This window comes from Aythya ferina (genome assembly GCF_964211825.1).
Source record: "Aythya ferina genome assembly, chromosome: 19".
Classification (NCBI taxonomy): Eukaryota; Metazoa; Chordata; class Aves; order Anseriformes; family Anatidae; genus Aythya; species Aythya ferina.
In genome coordinates, this window is record NC_140309.1 from 8634013 (window position 1) to 8651689 (window position 17677).

The 17677-nt window shown below is 41.3% G+C and overlaps 1 protein-coding gene across 1 annotated transcript; it reads right to left on the reverse strand.

Moving 5' to 3' along the window:
- Window positions 1-2075: 2075 nt before the first annotated feature.
- On the reverse strand, window positions 2076-17430 carry SLC6A4 (solute carrier family 6 member 4). The gene is made up of 14 exons (XM_084493289.1): window positions 17256-17430; window positions 14910-15522; window positions 14089-14223; window positions 13114-13333; window positions 12557-12695; window positions 12037-12171; window positions 10063-10166; window positions 9214-9341; window positions 9015-9127; window positions 8109-8240; window positions 6870-6969; window positions 6406-6506; window positions 3532-3699; window positions 2076-2713 (listed from the first exon to the last, which is right to left on the reverse strand). The coding sequence occupies exons 2-14, from the start codon at window positions 15370-15372 to the stop codon at window positions 2639-2641; spliced, it is 2013 nt and encodes a 670-aa protein (XP_084349415.1). The 5' UTR covers window positions 15373-15522; window positions 17256-17430; the 3' UTR covers window positions 2076-2638.
- Between the last annotated feature and the right edge of the window lie 247 nt (window positions 17431-17677).

The following is a 17677-nucleotide window of genomic DNA, read 5'->3' on the forward strand; positions in this document are numbered from 1 at the left end:
CCTTTCCAAATGCTGTTATAAAGGAATAACATGTCAGTAGTATTGGACACTAAATGGCAGTGATTTCTGCAGTTCTTACCCTGCAAATTATTCCATTAGAATTAATGTTCCCAGTTGCAGTTTCTTTGCAATGGCTGAAAGAGAAACTTTGGCTTTGATGCAAATAATATTCATATTTAATTCAACCATTTCTGCTATCCTGTCGCCTTTCTTAATAAAAGGTAGCAGAATGTCTGTTAAAAGAGACTTTTGCAAGCGGGCATACAAAAATGACTAAAAGTTGGAACTGTAAGAGTTTAAAATATTTATTTATTTATGAGCCTAGCATGGAACAGAGTATCAGTTCTGGCAAGAAATACATCTGTAAGATATATCTATTGAAAATTCCCGTTTAGGAGGAAAGATACCTAGCGTTAGTTGGACACCAGTCTAAAGAATGGAGAAGCTGGGTGGGGTTTTCTCCTTTATTTCCCACACTTGATACATAAGAGTACATCGTTCAGTTTACATTGACATTTCATATGTAATTTTTCAATGAATGAACTCAGAAAAGTTTATTAAAAAACCAGTAATTTTCTGATTGACAATTTCAAAGCTTAATGCATTTTTATTATTAAATGGATTCTCAACTTGTTTGTCTTTTCCTCACAATGAAGTCAGTTTTGGAAGTAGTTTTCAAATATTCTTGAGGAGTAAGCTTCAGAACTAGCTTGTATGAGTAACTATCCAGTAAGACAGATTTATTATGTTTTTCTGGTGGCAACGTGAGAACCTACTCCCTTTTTTAAAACGGTGCAGGAGACTTATGTTTGTAGTTTGGAAAGAACCTTCACTTTAAGTTATTTCCTCATTGGAAGCTGGGCTTGAGACCTAAAGGTAAGTGAAGTCAGCAGCTGAGGTGTAGGAAGCATTCCTCCACGAGGTATCTGCACACCTAAGCAGCAAAACAACAGAAGCAAGGGAAATGGCTTCAAAAGGCAATTGTACCCTCCCTGCTTTCCTCTACCCAGGTAAGTTCTTTGTACTGATGTAAACTCTCCAGTGGGTTTCTTAATGCCTGCTGCTCTGAATGTGTACGTAACATCGTTCCTTATAGCAGTATGTTGCCTAAGTAGACCATGAAATACAAAAGAGACTTATATGCTCTATTTTATTTTACTTTTCATAGACTGTTATAATCTATGTGGTAGAGTAAAAATACAATGTCTTTACATAAATGATGACTACTTAGGTTTATCTAAATTTCCACCTAACTGCAGCAAGACTGATGTCCTCCAACTGACTTGGCGGCTGCAGTGACTCTAAAGGGCAGTTCCTGTTGGAAGGCGTATGTACATATCTAATAGGAAGAGATCAGTATGTGTATGGAAGTCAATTTGTGTATCAGTGCCTCAAAATTTAACACAAATAGTTCTGATCAGAACCTGTCCTGCTGAACTCTACTTAATGTCTTGTTAAAAAAATGATCTTTTCGTCTTTGGGATGAAAGCTAAATGTAATTCACATGGAGCTAGTAAATCCTCAGAGTAGGCTTGTGTAGTTCGTTAAACGTACTTTTGTCAGCCAGTCAAAAGGGTTGTTCTAAGCTTTAGTTCTTTTCTAGGAAGCAATAGAAAAAAACACAGGCTCCAGCCAATTTTAGCTGTGGAATTGACTTAAAGAAAAGAAAAGCAGATCTTTGAGAGTCCACTTTTTGGCATCTGAACTCCAAATAATTCACTGTTGGTATATAGTTTCCTTGTGAATAAACATTAGGTCTGTCAGTGCAATGACTTCTGCGAATATCTAGCTTATTTATGAAAACATTAGAGTAAGTGCTAGCAACTTAAATACTTGTCAGGTAACCCATGATGTATTTTGCTTGATTGCGTCTCAAGGAAAGTGAAGCCTACGTTGCAAAAATGGATTTTGTAGAATGTATTAAACAAGAAACAATTAACAAACTGTTAAAATCTACGAAATGTGGGAAATGAAAAGGAGGATAACGTTACCAGATGTGTGTGCTAACTCGTGCGGAGTGCTACCTAGTGCTGCTCGGGATTGTTCCCTCTTATATCATGACTCCCCTACAGACCGAGGGTTTGCAGAATTTACTAATATATTTCAGTTTATAAAACCCTGTGTTACTTGAGTAATATATGGCTATCGGAAATACCTTTGTATTTTTCACTGTAGTTTAAGCAATTAGAACCTTAGAAGCGAATACAACATTGCCCAGTACGAACGATCACATTGAGGAAAATACAGGGGTACTGCCACACACGTGCGATTCTAAACCTAATCCCCCCTGCTGACACTCGTCCCACAGAGGCTTTGGCAATCACGCAGGCTTTCAGCCAGCCCCAGTGCCCACGCGTGGAGCAGTGGTATTCTCATGCACGCAGACGTCCTTGTGTTTCCAGAACGGATTGGTCCCAGTCGGTTCAGTCTGGTTGGAAGTGCTCGGCAGTTTTCATCGGATTGCTTGGATAAATGTGCTGGAGGCATCACGTTTCCAAATGCCCATTGTCAGTGACAGAGCCCCCACTGAAAGCTCCTCCAGTTGTTATCTCAGCTGGAAACGTAATTCTTTGGGTGGGGAAGAGTACGGGGAAAGTTAGGTTTTCTGCTCCATCTCTCCCCCAGAAGACAGGTTAGCTTAAACTGCATTCATGCGGATGTCTCCAATAGGAATTTCTGTAGCTGTTTCTGGAGTGATGCTCTTCAGAATACGCTGTTGGAAAGAAATCAGTATTAGAAACTTATTCATTTTATAGGTAATAAATAACACTAGCACCATTTGAAAAGGGATTTGTAATAAAAACATGACTCTGGTTTGAGTTACACCTCATCAGCTACAAAACAAGGATGTCTCAGGGTTATGTTATCCTAGCATTATGAAATCATAAGGGGCTACAGAAGTGCACAGCATTATTTATTAATTATTTGTAACAGATACAATTAAATCAGTTTGATAGCTGTCATGTGAATGCTTTAGGACTTTGATGTTTACGTGGGTACCCTGAGCTAGTTGAACATACTCTCTCTGAGCTGGTATTTACATGAACTTATGAGAAATCCCCAAAATGTCATCACAGACCATCAAGGATTTATGGTGGAGAAATCTTACTAAGTGTGGGAGAGCAAAAGAAACTTGTTCTTGTAAGCTCACCCAGGGGAACTGGTGTTCCACTGGCTCAGGCACACAGACAGTGCTGTGTCATGTGTGATTTCTAGGGAATGCCTCCAGTTCACCAGTGCTTAAAAAAACCTTGATTTAATTTTGGGTTGGAACTAGATGATCTTAGAGGTCTCTTCCAACCGTGGCCATTCTATGATTAATAAATTGATATGAATACATATCTCAACCCCCTCGGTGAGACCCGGGAGATTTGTAAATCCCTCAGAATGGACAAAAGACAATTAGCTGTCAGCAGGCTAGGAACAAAACAGCCAAGGGCATCAAATCCTAGAAAAAAAATAACGTATAATACTTATAGATATCACCTCCTTCCTAACAGTCAAATAGAAACAACAGAGCCTACTGGATACCTCCTTCAGTGTTCCTGGAGTGACGACCAGCCGATAAACCATGTAGATCGGGATGCAGATGACAGAAGAGGTTCCTATGCAATAACCCACCACTGTGGTCCAGTAGGGGTAATTATAATCAAAAAGCCGTAGCTCAGGAGGGTTGGACAGAAAGCTGCAAGTGACAAACTGAAAAAGAAACAAGAAAAGTATAAGCATGTATTTTGATAGCATGCACTGTTTCTTTAGGGAGCTCTCTGGCCCAGAATAGCAGTCAACTTAAGCCTAAATACTAGGACTTAAGAAGGATTAAATGTATATTGATCCTGAAAAAAAAAATCTCAGATGACATTAGTATCAATTAATAAAAAGCTTTTGGATATCCAAACTTTCCTTCAGGAAATTTAAAGGAGCTCAGGAGCTTTAGGATATAAGCCAACCAGCAACTACAATGACCTAGGTAAAAAGTGTCATATGGATTGCTTATTCCATAAATATGCGTGCTGGTGTTTCTTGCCTAAGAAGCATTAGGGAGAAAACTCAGGACCACACTTGTATATTTGAAGGAAAATAAAAAGAGATTAGATGAACAAAACCAGATCAGTCGATACCAGTCTGTAGAATTTCATCTAGTTACCCTTGTATTGAGCCCTACAGCTTGGTTTCTGCTCAAAAATCCCATGGGAAAGGCATCACGTGAATGTTAAGCCACCAGAAATGAAAACTGTGCTGTTTCCTTTAGCTACTTGCCTCGTATTTAACCATTATCAGTGTCAGTTCTGGTTTGCCTGAATTTAACCTCCAGCCCCTGTATTGTTTTCCTTATGCTGTTCTTTGTTGGGTTCAAGACCCTGCTCATGCTCTCTCAAATACCATTAAAGTACTTACATACAGTACTCACAGCTGCCTTCCATTTTCTCTGTGATAGGCTATACAGGTTCCCATTTTTTCTGTTACTTTTGTTCTACAACCTTAGCATATTTTCTGTGATATTCATCCGAATAATTGTTGTTCTTCAGTAGCTTTTGCAAATGCTAATCCTAGTTTGGATATGGTATTCTGCTGTCACCTTTATGAATGCTGTTAGATGGCTTTCCTGTGTGTAGTTTGTGAATCCAAAGATCACAGCAGCCCTGACATGTACAGATAGCTTGGAATTGAGATCTGAAATTCCAGCTCTGAACATGGTTTTTATTTGCTCATTCAATTAAATTCTACAAATATTGCAAGTGTCTACTCTGAAACAAGAGGGAAGAGAAGTAATCCCTCCTGTAGCGATTAAACAACTACGTGGGAACAGGAAAAAAGTAATCTAGGACCCATTTTAATTATTCCAACTTCATTGTTCCTGGTGCTCTGCCCTCTTCCCTGCTTAAGATAGTTGAAGAATGATGCATTAAGATACGCTTCCTAACAGTTCATAACTCTTTCATATCCTCTGTGGTCATTTCCTTATTCTATAATCTGAGTGTGCTTTTTATTTTTATGTATAATCAAAATAAATGAGTGGATTTTTAAAGTTAAACAAACATTACAACTTCCGCAGATACCAGTGTGCCTACACCCATTTTATTTTTGTCATTTTCATCAGTGAGAACCGTTCTTAATGGGTTTAGGTCCCTAAGGAGGGATTTAGGGAGTAAATGACTTTTGTGTGATTCCGGGATTGCCTGTCCTGAGAGAGGTTGTACTGCTTCAGGCTTCCTACAAAACGTGCCTGTTTTTCAGTGCTGCTCTTAGGTCTTCCCCGTCCCGTGTGTTCCCAGGAGGAAAAAAATTGGATAGCCAAGTCTTACTCAGAATTTGATTCATCATCTTCAGTGTGCACGTCCTTCATGACTGAGAACCTTCTTGTGAAACAACAAGTACTTTGTAGCTGAATACTACGTGAATAATATTTGGGAATGCCCTTGGAAGGATCTCTGACTTGGTTTTTCCAGATTATTATTAGAAGATAAGGATTCTGTCCTTAAAATTTCCATAGAAAACTAACATGCTGCCTTCTGGGCTTTCCTTAGTTTGGGTTAGTTTCCGCAGCGAGGACAAATAGCTCTGCCTAGTTACCACATCACCAAAGCTGTTTGCTTCTGTTTATTTTACTGTTTTGGGATCACAAAGAGGACAGTAGTGTAAAAATTATTTGTGGTGTAACACTTTTATTTACAGTCTTTTTTTTTCTCCTTTTTTTTTTCTGTGGGTAATAAAACGAAAATCTGTTAAACATGCATTGATCATTACAATAGTGTTTGGAATTCGTTCTGTAGGTCTTAAATCTAGTTCGGTGCTCATAAACTCCATCTTGACCTGCCCTGCTCCCACTAAGGCTGGTGACAATAAAAGACAGCACGAACTAATTTGGGATCAGGAAATGAACACTTGATGTTAAAATGTTATCGATAATCCTGCCAAGTCAAACATCGGGACAGTATTTCCAATTCTGAAATGTAGATTTAGAAAGGCTGCAATTAACTGCTGTAAATGTTATATGGAGTACTCTAAGTGTCCATCAGCAGTTACTGGGACAGTGTATTTACCTACCTTGGTTTTGCTCCGCAGACAGTATGTTTCCTCATCATTTTTATTTGCTGAGGCAAATATAAAACAACAAAACAAAGTAATATTTGTTCATGAGGGGGATGGAGAAGAATTATTCATAACCCAGTCTTGTTTACACAGCTCATCTCCAAAAATCCTTAAAATTGTGGTTTAGTAGCAAGACCTTGCAGCATTGTATCAGGTTCTTCACTAGTTGGACATTTTTGATTTAACAAGAATTTTTTCTAAAGAACTTCACAAGCAAATCCTGTCAACTTCTAGAAGTCTAAGGAGCTGCATTGTTCAATGATTATTTTCTTGTGCTGGATCCAAAAAAAAAACAGTGTAAAGAAAACTCACCAAAAGGAAGATGGGGCTAATTGCTACCCAGCAAATTCGCCAGTACCAGCCTGGGGCAAAGCCAAGCATTTCCTTCACATCGTTGCAAAACTGGGTGATGCCTGTGGAGACAAGCAGGAGGAGTTGTGGCAGCAGAAACACATTTTTCCAAGTAGACGCATGCACAGCAAATCAATTCAGAACCCATCTTGAAATACTGTTTTGTTCCTGTAAGTCCTAACTACATTAAATCCTTAATTATTCGAGTGATATCTCTTACTGTTTTTAGATGTCAGTACGCATCTGTCAGAGAACAATCAGTAACAATTCTCACAGATTTGGTAACTAGAGAGTTTGTGGGAGGAAAAAAAGGCAAACTTTTCCCTGAGATGACAGTGATCTTGTCTGCAGACACAGGAAATGCCACTCCTCACGTGCTCAGGAGTGCTCGCCAGCATCGTTTTGCCCCACGGCAGCGGACGTACCGTAGAACCAGGCCACTGCAACTGCTTCCAGGAACACCACTGTCAGGACAGCGGGGCCGGTGGCGTACTCTTCAAACAGCTTCACCACATATGCACCTCCCTGTGAAGGAGATCACATTAGCAGTGAACCAGAGATCCAGTGACGGAAGTCCTGGAACACTATTTTTTTTTTATTATTGCCTTCATCTGGACCCAAATATTTGCAGATGTGTAAGTTCTGCTGCGCTGCGACCTGTGAAAACCCTGGCTGTGCTGCTGATCTGTTCTGGCTCCGCGTGAACATCCTCCCCCAGTGCCGTGCAGAAGAGCTAAAAAGCTAAAAATCTGCTGGCTGTTCTACTTGGATTTTAATGCACAAATAAGGTTTATTGGGGTGTGAGGGAGTGGCTTTTTGCGTGCCCTCTGTGTCTTCTTCCTCCAACCTGAGTCATAGTTACAGAACAGGAAACATGCAGTGTGTTGCTTTGCTTTCCTTCCATTTGGGGTGCCTAGAATCAGATGAAGGAGGAGGACATTGCGTCCCAGAGAGGAACTACGCCTGCCTTTACTGTAAAATGCTTTAAATGAGAAGAGAGTTGTTAATGAGCAAGGGGAGAGAAATGTGACAGGAAAGGCGAGTATTTTTTCCGTGTCCCTTATGATTGTTGCATTCATAATTCAAAATTTAGCTTATTGGGAAAATGAAATCCCACAAGAAATGAAGGGGCAATTAAGGTGTGACTGATGATGCTTTCCAGCTTGATTTGATGAGGAAGATCTGGGACATTCATTGGCAGAAATTCCTGGAGAGCAGTTCAGCAATAGTTACAGCAATCTCTAGCAGATACTTTTTCAATCATTTTTTAAAATGCAATATACTTTTCACACACTGGGTAAATGAAAGTAACAAGTCCCATCATTTTTAAACATGGAGGTTTGGACAGTGAGAAGTAAGCCACGTATGCAATGTGGGAACATCTCTGCTTGCTGATTTAGCAGTTGGGGCAGCAGCTGCGTCATTTGTGACTTGTGGCATGTTAGGGTTTTGCTGAATTGCAATGCGATTGTTTCACAGCACATTTCCTAGTGGGAGATACTGTTTATGTTCATTACAAATACAGGTTTCTAATGCGTAAAGAAAACAGGCGAGAGATTTAATCTGACTTCCTCAATCTGTGTTAGAAAAAATACTCTCTCTCCAAGACGTCATCTGCAGAAAGTTGCCAGTAAGGAAAGCTGAGGAGCGGGTAAAATACTTACAAATGTCAGGGTTGCTAATGAGCCCAAAAAGCAAATAATGATCAGGCCGAGGACAAACAATTCCCTGCGTTTGCTCCAGACATGAGGGAATTCATCCAGTACTCCGGTAATCACTCCTTCTAGTCCCGCAAACTGAAACATCAATGAAAAACAGAGGACAGTTTTACCAGGAAAAGGAGTTTTAGATGATTGAAACACTCCTGTGTTTTCTTCTGCCCGTAGAGTTGGTACAACTGCTGTTCAAACAGACTTTCTTCAGAATTTTTTAACTCTATAGGGCAGGGATTTAGTCATCAGTAAGAAGTGCCTATCACCCAGAGTAAGCACTGTAGCACTTATAAGCACTTATTACAAGTAATAAGCTACTGATAAGACTGCAACCAAGACTGCACTCAGCTGAGTTCAGCACTCCTGGAAGGAGCTGATTCACAATCTCTAAAAACAGGCTTACATAGCAAATTGTTAGAACATCTTTTTTGCAGTGCTATTGAGAAGGCTTTCACTAGCTTCCACCTTTTAAAGCCAATTAGTGTGGGAAAAAATAACAGAATTTACTAATTGATTTCTAAGTTTACGAGTACAGAAGAGAATGAGGCTGCATTCAACCAGGAGTTTATGAATCCAGTGCTTCAGCTGTGTTCCCAGGTCTCTTACTATTTATCACAGTGACTTTGACAAAGCATTTAATTTTATTTTGGCCTCAGTTTCTCCAACATCGAATTTGGAGGAAGAGCTGCTGTCTCACAGAAGGTGCGTGGAGGTGCCGGTCTTGCTTTAGAGCCCTTTGGTGACAGCTCCGTGGTTGTAATTCTGCTTCTTCTGGTGTTTGCTGGGGTAAGGCCATCATACACCCAATGCCATTCATCCACCTCTTCAGATCTGCTCCCTGAGGTCTCGTCTACTCACCGTGCTGTCTAATCCCAGTGTGAGTAACATCAGGAAAAATATGATGGCAAAGAAAGTTGAAGCAGGCATGTTTGCAATGGCCTCGGCGTAGGTAATGAAGAGCAGACTGGGACCTGGTGTAGGAATTAGAGGTAATTGTTAGCACGGTGCAACCAAATCTCTTAGAAGTTGGAGAGATCTGTACAAAAAGTTAGCCTACCAGTGTCTTTGGCAACTTCTGATACGTCTTCATTCCTCATCTCAGCCATGTAGCCCAGCACAGTGAAAATGACAAATCCAGACACAAAACTAGTCAAGCAGTTCACGGTACTGGTAACCAGAGCATCTCTGCAACAGAAGACCTAACTCATATCAGGGAATTGGCGTCTGATGGGAAGGGTAGGTTGCTACCAGATGGGGTGATCTGAACAGAGTCCTACAGAAACTAGGGGAATGCGGTGCAAAGAACTAGCAGGGCATTTTGGCAAACAAGCAAACAACAACAGAGCTACTTCTCATTGTTCTTCCTAAGGAAGAACTTCGAGCAGGTTATAACATTAGGCTGGCACAGGATTAAATGCTGGATTTATGCTTACAGAAATACTGGAATTTTAAAAGGATTGAAGTTACTACAGAAATATTAAAGAATGGAGGAAGAATTTACTTAATGGTATAAATAACAGTTTTTAAGAAAACAAGGAAACAACTACAAATTGCCATCCAGCTCCAGATTTTAAAGTCGTACCCATACTGACTGACTAGAGTAATTGTAATCTGATGGTTTGTCAGTGGCCTGTGCCATTTTCTTTTGGCACATTTCTACACCTAAGCTTCCTTGCTCTAATTGATAGAGATTCTCTCTTTTGGGGTAGGCAAACAGAGAGAAAACTGTTTTAGATTGCAGAATCTTTGAATAAGGATTTTTGTTCTGTTAACAGCACTGTCTGATTTATGTGTATACAGGTTTGGCAATGCAGTGTCTTTCACCATCACTGTGTTTCTTTTTCATTAATACAAGCAATTATATATATATATATTGATTTTACATACAGAATAAGTTAGAACTCACTGGTAGCAGTTGTTATGGAACTTGTTGTAGCTGGCATAAGCCAATAGGACCCCAAAACCTGGACCAAGGGAGAAAAAAATCTGAGCTGCTGCATCCACCCAAACCTGAAAAATAGTCAAGTCAAGAAAAAATGACGTGAAACAGACTGAGTTTGGCAGATTCATAGTATCACTTAGCCATACAAAATGATGTTTTGCTACTCTGACTATATGCTAGTCCTGGCCTAACGAACATTTTGTTAAAAGAGTATGTTGGAATAAGAATTGTTTTTTAGATTTGAGACAGGTACTAACATCCACTATAGTTTTCGTGCCTTTGTTATGCTTGTGTTCATTGGTGATGTAATTAGGATTTATTTCAAGGAATTTACCATGGATAAAATGTTACTGTATTTCTTTATACACTTTTTAAAATACTAATTTCTAACAGTATCTTAGATTAATTCACAGTGATTTGCCTGTAATTAGATTAATGTAGCTTTTGCAGTCCATGATTTCATGGTGGGCTTGGCCCACCTTTCTTCCTCCAAGCTCTGGGTGCTGTGGAACAGTCCCGTGTTTGGCTGTGCGTCCTCTGGGCTAAGCAGTAGATGATCACTGCCTGTATTTTTTCTCAATGCATTAAAATACGTGTGACCGTGTGGGTGCAGTCCTAGTTCGAAGGACTCAGTACAGCTTTGTTGTAGCCATGACAGATGCAAGTGTGATGATCTTGTTATGAAAAGCCTGTTGTACTTGAAAAATGGCCACAGCCTTGGCGAGTAGTGTTCCTAAAGTACCAATATCAGCTCTCTTTCTGAAGGTGAAAGCCCACATTCGTCTCTCCTCTTTTGATTGAAGCCTGGAGTTCATTACAACTCATTTCTAATACTCTTCCATCGCGTGAGGCCATCCCGTATCAGCCACAGACAGAACTCTGTCATCGTCCAGCACACACAGATTGCGATCTGCTGTCCTCACTTCAGATACATCCAATACAATATCAATGCCCGTTATTGCTTTTTCAGAAGATGTGGTCCCTTATTGGAGATGCTTCTTTATCAGAGACTGGTGTCTTTTCATTTCCTTTTCATTCAAAACTTTCCGTATCAGCTGGGCAGTGGCAGGCTTGCAAACATTGGAATTTTTTATCTTTGTATTTGTAGTATTTATTGCTTTGGGGGTTTTCCCTCACCCTCCCCACTAGAGACTTTGATAAGCAGCGAAGTGAGCGCAGCCTTGAGCCTGATGGACTGCTTGTCATCCCCAGAGCTCAAAGCTAAATCAGATACTGGAAGGAGTTTTTGTGGTTAGCTCAGTACTGTCCTCATTCCTCCTTTCTTTTCAAACTTTGGGTGTGTATGCAGGCCTAACTGACCTCTTCCTTCTCCAGAGCACTCGCACATACCCACTGATCACTGAGTCGTGTGTTAGCCGGCAGTGGAGACTCTCCTTGGGCTTTTCTGCCAGAGACTGTCACCGGCTGGAGATCTTAAGTTTCAGCTCTGGTAACTACATTTAAATACAGGTAACTGGAGCCACTGCTGTGGGGGGAAAGTCTGCCTGAGTGTGCAGTGATCCCCTCACAGGAAGAAAACCTGCAGCTAATCCAGATGTTAGGGTTTAGTGAAATGAGTTTTCTCATTGTGACTGCCGTAGGTAAAGGACTGTGTAGCAGGGATCATAGCGGCTTCTTGCTCGATGCCAGGCTGCTCACCATCCCCTAATAGCTTGAGCTAAACTGACGGTGGACTGAAGTAGCTAAATAGAACCAGAAAACCTGTCTAATCTTAGAAACACAACAAAAAGCCATTATATAATTATGGAAAGAATGGCATGACTGTTTAAACAAGAGCATGAAGTCAGGCTTTTGAGTCCAAGCTAAGACGTGTGTGTAATTGTGCCCAATGCTGGGAGTAGACACTGAAGTTTGTACATGCTGATATCCATGTTGAGTGGCTGAAAGTGAATCCCTGCCCTTCTATAATGCTTTTACCTCAGTGGCCAGGAGTTTCTGCCAGTCAGGTTTCAGGTAGTAGAGGACACCTCTCCAGGCACCGGGCAGAGTTGCACCTCTGACTAGCAGGATGAAGAGGATGATGTACGGGAAGGTGGCAGTCACCCACACCACCTGCGAGGGGAACACGAAGGTAGCGTTTGCCGTGGGTAGAAAATTAACAGATGATAAGAAGTTAAACAATCGATAACTCTTAGCATTCATAGCATCTTCATGTGAACTTCTCAAAAGTTCTGTGAATGGGCAGTTGGCACATGAACAGCCACGCTTTCTCTGGGCAGGGTTGCTCTTGTCCACAGAAGGGTGGCATAAGGTATTGTTGTGGTGTATTACTTGGGTGACAGTCACAGTCACTGCGGTAAGAGTGTCCCGAATACACGAGGCCATAACCCTTGCCGTGAAGGCAGTCTGGGATAATTCTCTGCCATGTTAATTGGCTCCTTTAGAACTGCTGCTAGGCTATACAGTACCAAGTGATTTGTCTTGCTTTTGCATTCACCTTGCCAGATGTTTTGACCCCTTTCCAGATGCTGAAGTATACAATGGTGAAGATTAACAATAAACAGAGGGTCAATTGCCAGCTAATGCCCCCCAGGTCATCCAGCCCATTGGACCTATGCACCTGTAGAACTTGGCGGCTGAAAGAGGAAAGAAAAACAGAGTGTAGATATTTTTGTAACAAATACTTATGGTCAGTATGCTTTGAGCAGTCCCATACTGTGATCTGAGCATTACAAGTAGTCCTGAGGCCTTGCTAAGGCCTTCAGAGTCATATCATTTGGGATTTTTTTAATTACAAGCTTGATATTTGTGATACATCAGTGATGATAAATGATAAGCGTTGACAGCTGATAAAGGCCAGAAAATTGTGAACGTCTGATCTAAAATACAGAGCACCCTCCCACACACCCGAAGCATACATACCCCTACAAGTATTTGATTATTTGAATACTTTAGAAAAGAAGACTCTTGCTAAACACCCCTGCTCCCCCTCCAAACTTGCTACATGTTCCACCATTCTGTCTGATATCACTGTCCTCACTTACATGCACTTACGTATAAAATTCTTCTGCAGGAGAGATGGAGTACATGGTCCAGCTGACGTTGTCCTTGCTGAAGTAGTTTGTGCAGTTGCCCGTGTTCCAGGCATTTGTGCAGCTGGTCCACGGCAGCTCCGCCGTGAAGGAGGACACGAGGTAGTAAAAGGCCCACGCCATAATGGTGTTGTAGTAGGAGGCCACGTAAAGATCGATTATACAGATGGCAAAGCCAATTCCTAGTAAGGTAGGAAATAATTCCAGGAAGTGAGTGAGTTTTGGGCCGCGGAAAAGAAGGAATTGTTTATTCACATCAACTACAGTTAGTGATTGCCTAAGGCAGTTCTGCAGGAGGCACACATGCCCTGTCCTGTGTCTACCACACTGGAATTTCTTGTGGCTTTGGAAACACTCAGGCTCTGATTCCAAAAAAGCATTTGTAGTTAAGACAAAATACGCTTAAATAGTTTGTTTCATCTGCTCTTAAAATGTGGAATTTAGAAACTGCCATCTTGTACTCCCAGTGGGGAAAAAAAAAAAAAAAGACCAGAGCTCTAGCAAGAGTAACAAGCATGTAGAATAGGTCTTTCTATTCTAAAAGACTGCAAACAGGGACTCGTTTCCTTGTATCTTTGAAATAGAAGTAGTGGATCTTTCTTCTTTCTTGTTTTTAATTTTGGGTTCAGTAATATTATAATTACTTGAGTAACTAATTTTTTGCTTGTTTTGTTTGTTTTTTTCAAGCTTAGGTCAGAGAAAATGGACTGGCCTCTCTGTAGGCAATCGGAGAGTTGCACATCGTGTGTATACGAGAGCACACACACATCTACAGATGTACATAAAGTCTTAGGAAAGCTTTCTTTGTAAAGCCAAAATCTTGTGTAGAACTAGCCTTTTGCTTTATGTGATTTTCATATTTTTTCAGAAATGTCATCTTTATAGAAAAATCAGGTACTTGGAAAGTTCCTGATAATTTTCCATTTCCCTTCATTACCTTTGAAAATGGGACATATTTTTCTCCAGATTGAGATGCACCCATTCCTGTGGTACTGTCCTAACGCTAGTTCCATGTAGAAGAGAGGAATACCTCCAAAGATGGCCATGATTGTGTACGGAATGAGGAATGCTCCTGCAAGAAAGCAGTTAAGAAAGATGGTTACAGTTCTTCGTAGGACTTCTCCACCAGTCCCAACACTCCATAAACAGAGTTCTTTCTGTCTCTCAGGGACAATCCATATTCCCTCCCTAGCTGGTGTGCCACGCTGAATTATCCTGGGATTTCTCAGCAGGGCAACTACCCAGCAGCATGAATGAGAAGCAGCACTCAGGCCAGGCTTCTCACATTTCTGTATAGGTGGCATTCACAAAGACCCTACTGCCTCTGCAATGGGTACAATTGTGGGATAGAGGCAAAAATGATTAACTTCAGTAGAATGCCTTGTACGTCAGGGAGGCAAAAGTCTTTCCTTTCCTAGCTTTCCTTGATTGGATTTGTGTTTTGGGTGTAACGTCAGTGAGTCTGTCCTAGAGTTCCTGGTGAGTGTTTTGACACGTTGGTTTATCTGGTTGTACCTTGGGCAGGGCTTGAGCATCTTCTCCTGCAAGGTTGTTTTGCACCTACCCAGCTTTCAGTTTCTAGCTGTACTGATTATTTATATCTTATCCTATCACACTGCTTAGGTTTTTCAGTCTGCTTCAGAAGTATTTTCCCCTTACTCATTTGTCATGGATGGTATTAAAATGAGCCACTAAACTCACTCATTTCTAAGCAAGGAAGCTGGGTGTTAAAAACAACATACAGAACCAGTCACTGACCTCCTCCGTTTTGATAGCAGATGTAAGGAAATCTCCACACGTTTCCCAGATCCACTGCATACCCGATGACAGAGAGCAGAAAGTCAATTTTTTTGCTCCAGGTCTCTCTGTCTTCCAGCTCCATCAGCTGCTGCTGGCCCTCGGCTCCACAGGTGGTGGAGGTGGTGGTTGTGGTGGTGGTCGTGGCTGCGGGGGCAGTGCACTGGGCATCTTCCACCCCTCCCATCCCATTGCAAGGACCAGAGCTCTGAACCCCTGAATAGCCATTTTTGATCGGAGCTGCCTCCTCCTTATCTCCCTGGCTGGGATGGACTTTGTTCCCATCCTCCACCAGCCGCAGGGCAGATTTAGGGTTCCTGATCAGAAGTCCGTTCTCTCTGCAGTCTTCTCCTTCATTGCAGCCTGAGACATCTTTCGTGGAAGCCAGCAGCTGAGTCTCATTGCTCGTTGCCTTTTTTTCCATTTTTCCAAGATTCGTCCTGCTCAGTTGCAGAGGGACAGCAGCACGGCCGCGTGGCTTCTTTTCCCACGCTTTTGTTTCCACTGTATTCCCAATGCTCCTACAACTCCCCCTCCATCTTTAAATCCATCAGACTGAAGGCACGAACACCATCTAAGAAATGAAAAATAGTTTAAAAAAAATCTGTTACTGGGCTTACTGATGCTGGTAGTTTCATGTTACCAGCGCTTGTAACACTTTCTGTGATTAAAATACTTTTGGAAATAATTCACCACCACAGCACGCAGTGTGATATTTAGCAGATAATCCCTTCAGGATGTACCAGGAAAACTCAACTGTGTACGGAGAAAGGAAAGAAGCAATCATCCTCTCCTACAGCTGCAGGTGGTGTACCCGGCTTATAAAAGATCCAGCAGACCTGTTATATCCAGCAGATTTGCTGGATTTTATGCATTGTGGGGCAACTCACAGGTAGTCACAGTCCTGCTGTCTTCTGGTACCGCGTTGTCCCTCCGAGCACTGATTTCACACCCTGGGAGGTTGTGGGACTCCCAGTTTGCAAACATCAGGGCGGAGCATAGTGTTTGGCTTATGTTTGCCTTCTCATAATTTCATACTGTGATTTCTACCATTAATTTCTAGATTCATCCAGTATTAAGAGAGCAGAATTAATGAAACAAATACTTAGATAACAATGGATATACAAGTTATGTTTTATGACCATATTTCTTTAGAAATCCCACTGTGTCTGCCACGTTTAGAAGCAGATCTGGAAAGCTTAAATGAAAGTTTAGAAAAGTATTTAAATGCCAGTGCTTTTGCATCAACTAACTTTTAATGTTCAGTCAGTTCTAATAACAAGGAAAAAGATCAGGAGTCTTCAGTTTGATTGTTTTGAGTCAGTAACAACTAGCATCGGGGTTTACTTTTAAACACTAAAACTTGTCCCCCATTTTGTTTAACTCCTCGGAGAAATAAAGGCATCTCTCACTCTCTTTGGCTCTGCTCATGCCGTGGTTCCAGCCCTGGGAAGGGCACTTGGTGCTGCTCCTAAGGGACTGTGCTGCCAGCAAAAACCCTGCACTGAGCAACTGCCTGGCTTTACATGAGGAATTCAGGGGAAACGAGCCATTCAGAAATAGAATAAAGCAATTAATTTTTCCTGGAGAATATAAAAATAACAGCAAAAGGACTGATTCCTCATGTCTCGTTCTGTTTTCTGCTCGTTTGTTAGGTAGTGTGAATGCCCAGCTGCCCTTACTCAATGAAACATCAGAATAGGAGCAGATCCTTGGTGCTGCACTGACCTTGCTCTATGGCTAGGAAAGTGTCGAACAATCCGTGATACCCCCACATACTAAATGATGATAATTACAACTCATTTTCCCTTTTCAAAGCATTTTGTATCGCAGTAGCTACCAGTGCAACATCCTGAGCGCAAGGATAAGCATTATTTCACTTCCAACTGCTGGACAAGCTAGAGCAGCAAGGGTATATTATTGCTCATTGCTAGAGGTTGCTCATTGCCGGAGCTATTAAAACTCATGTCTTTTGCCAGCGTTCAGTCCTCTAAAAAGACAGTTTGCTAAGCCTCCTCCTAAACAAGCAAGCAGAAGGAAAGTTATCGAGTTGCAGGGGATGTTCTTGAGCAAGAAGTTCCTCGAAGGTATTTTTGTAACTTCCAGAAGCCTCTCGTTTGTTCCTGCTTACTTTCTGTGCTCACCCTGATAATATTCTTCTCATCACACAGCAAGCAGTGCATATCAATGCATAATTCCTACAATTGCAGCACTTTGCTACTATTAGTTAATCATCCACAAAGACCGAAACATCTTCAGGGTTCCAGAGAAAAATACTATGGCAAAGAAGAGTAATTTCTGTTTTACCTGCAAGACTATAAAACCTGAGTGTCTTTGGAGTCCGAAACCTTCCACATGTCCCAAAAGAGCTTGTGCAGATGAAAACAGCTCTACTGCCACCGGTAGCAACATGAAAATCCTAGGAAAAGCCACGGCCAATCCTTCTCTCCATCGTGGATAGAGCATGTTAAGTGTAAGACTTAAGCGTAATATGGAAAAGTAACCTGAGCCCTTCTGGACTTTATACCTCTTACTCATAAGTGGGAAAGCAGTAAAGGATGTTGATTTAACTTCATTATCTTGTGAGACTGAATTTTCCACACCTGAGAATTAAGCATTTAGTGTATTTATAAAACATTTTGCTTCCGCACATAGACACTTCTTGGCACATTCCTCCCAAGGAAAGATTGTTGAAGATATCGTTGGTTTCCTGGATCTGTGACAAGGTC

Coding starts and splice junctions, on each gene's coding strand:
- SLC6A4 (XM_084493289.1), bottom strand. CDS start 15,372: ATGGAAAAAAAGGCAACGAGCAATGAGACTCAGCTGCTGGCTTCCACG. Junction 8,241..9,014: donor CACTGGGATTAGACAGCACG/GTGAGTAGACGA, acceptor TTGATGTTTCAG/TTTGCGGGACTAGAAGGAGT. Junction 2,714..3,531: donor CTCCAGGAACACTGAAGGAG/GTATCCAGTAGG, acceptor TCTTTCCAACAG/CGTATTCTGAAGAGCATCAC.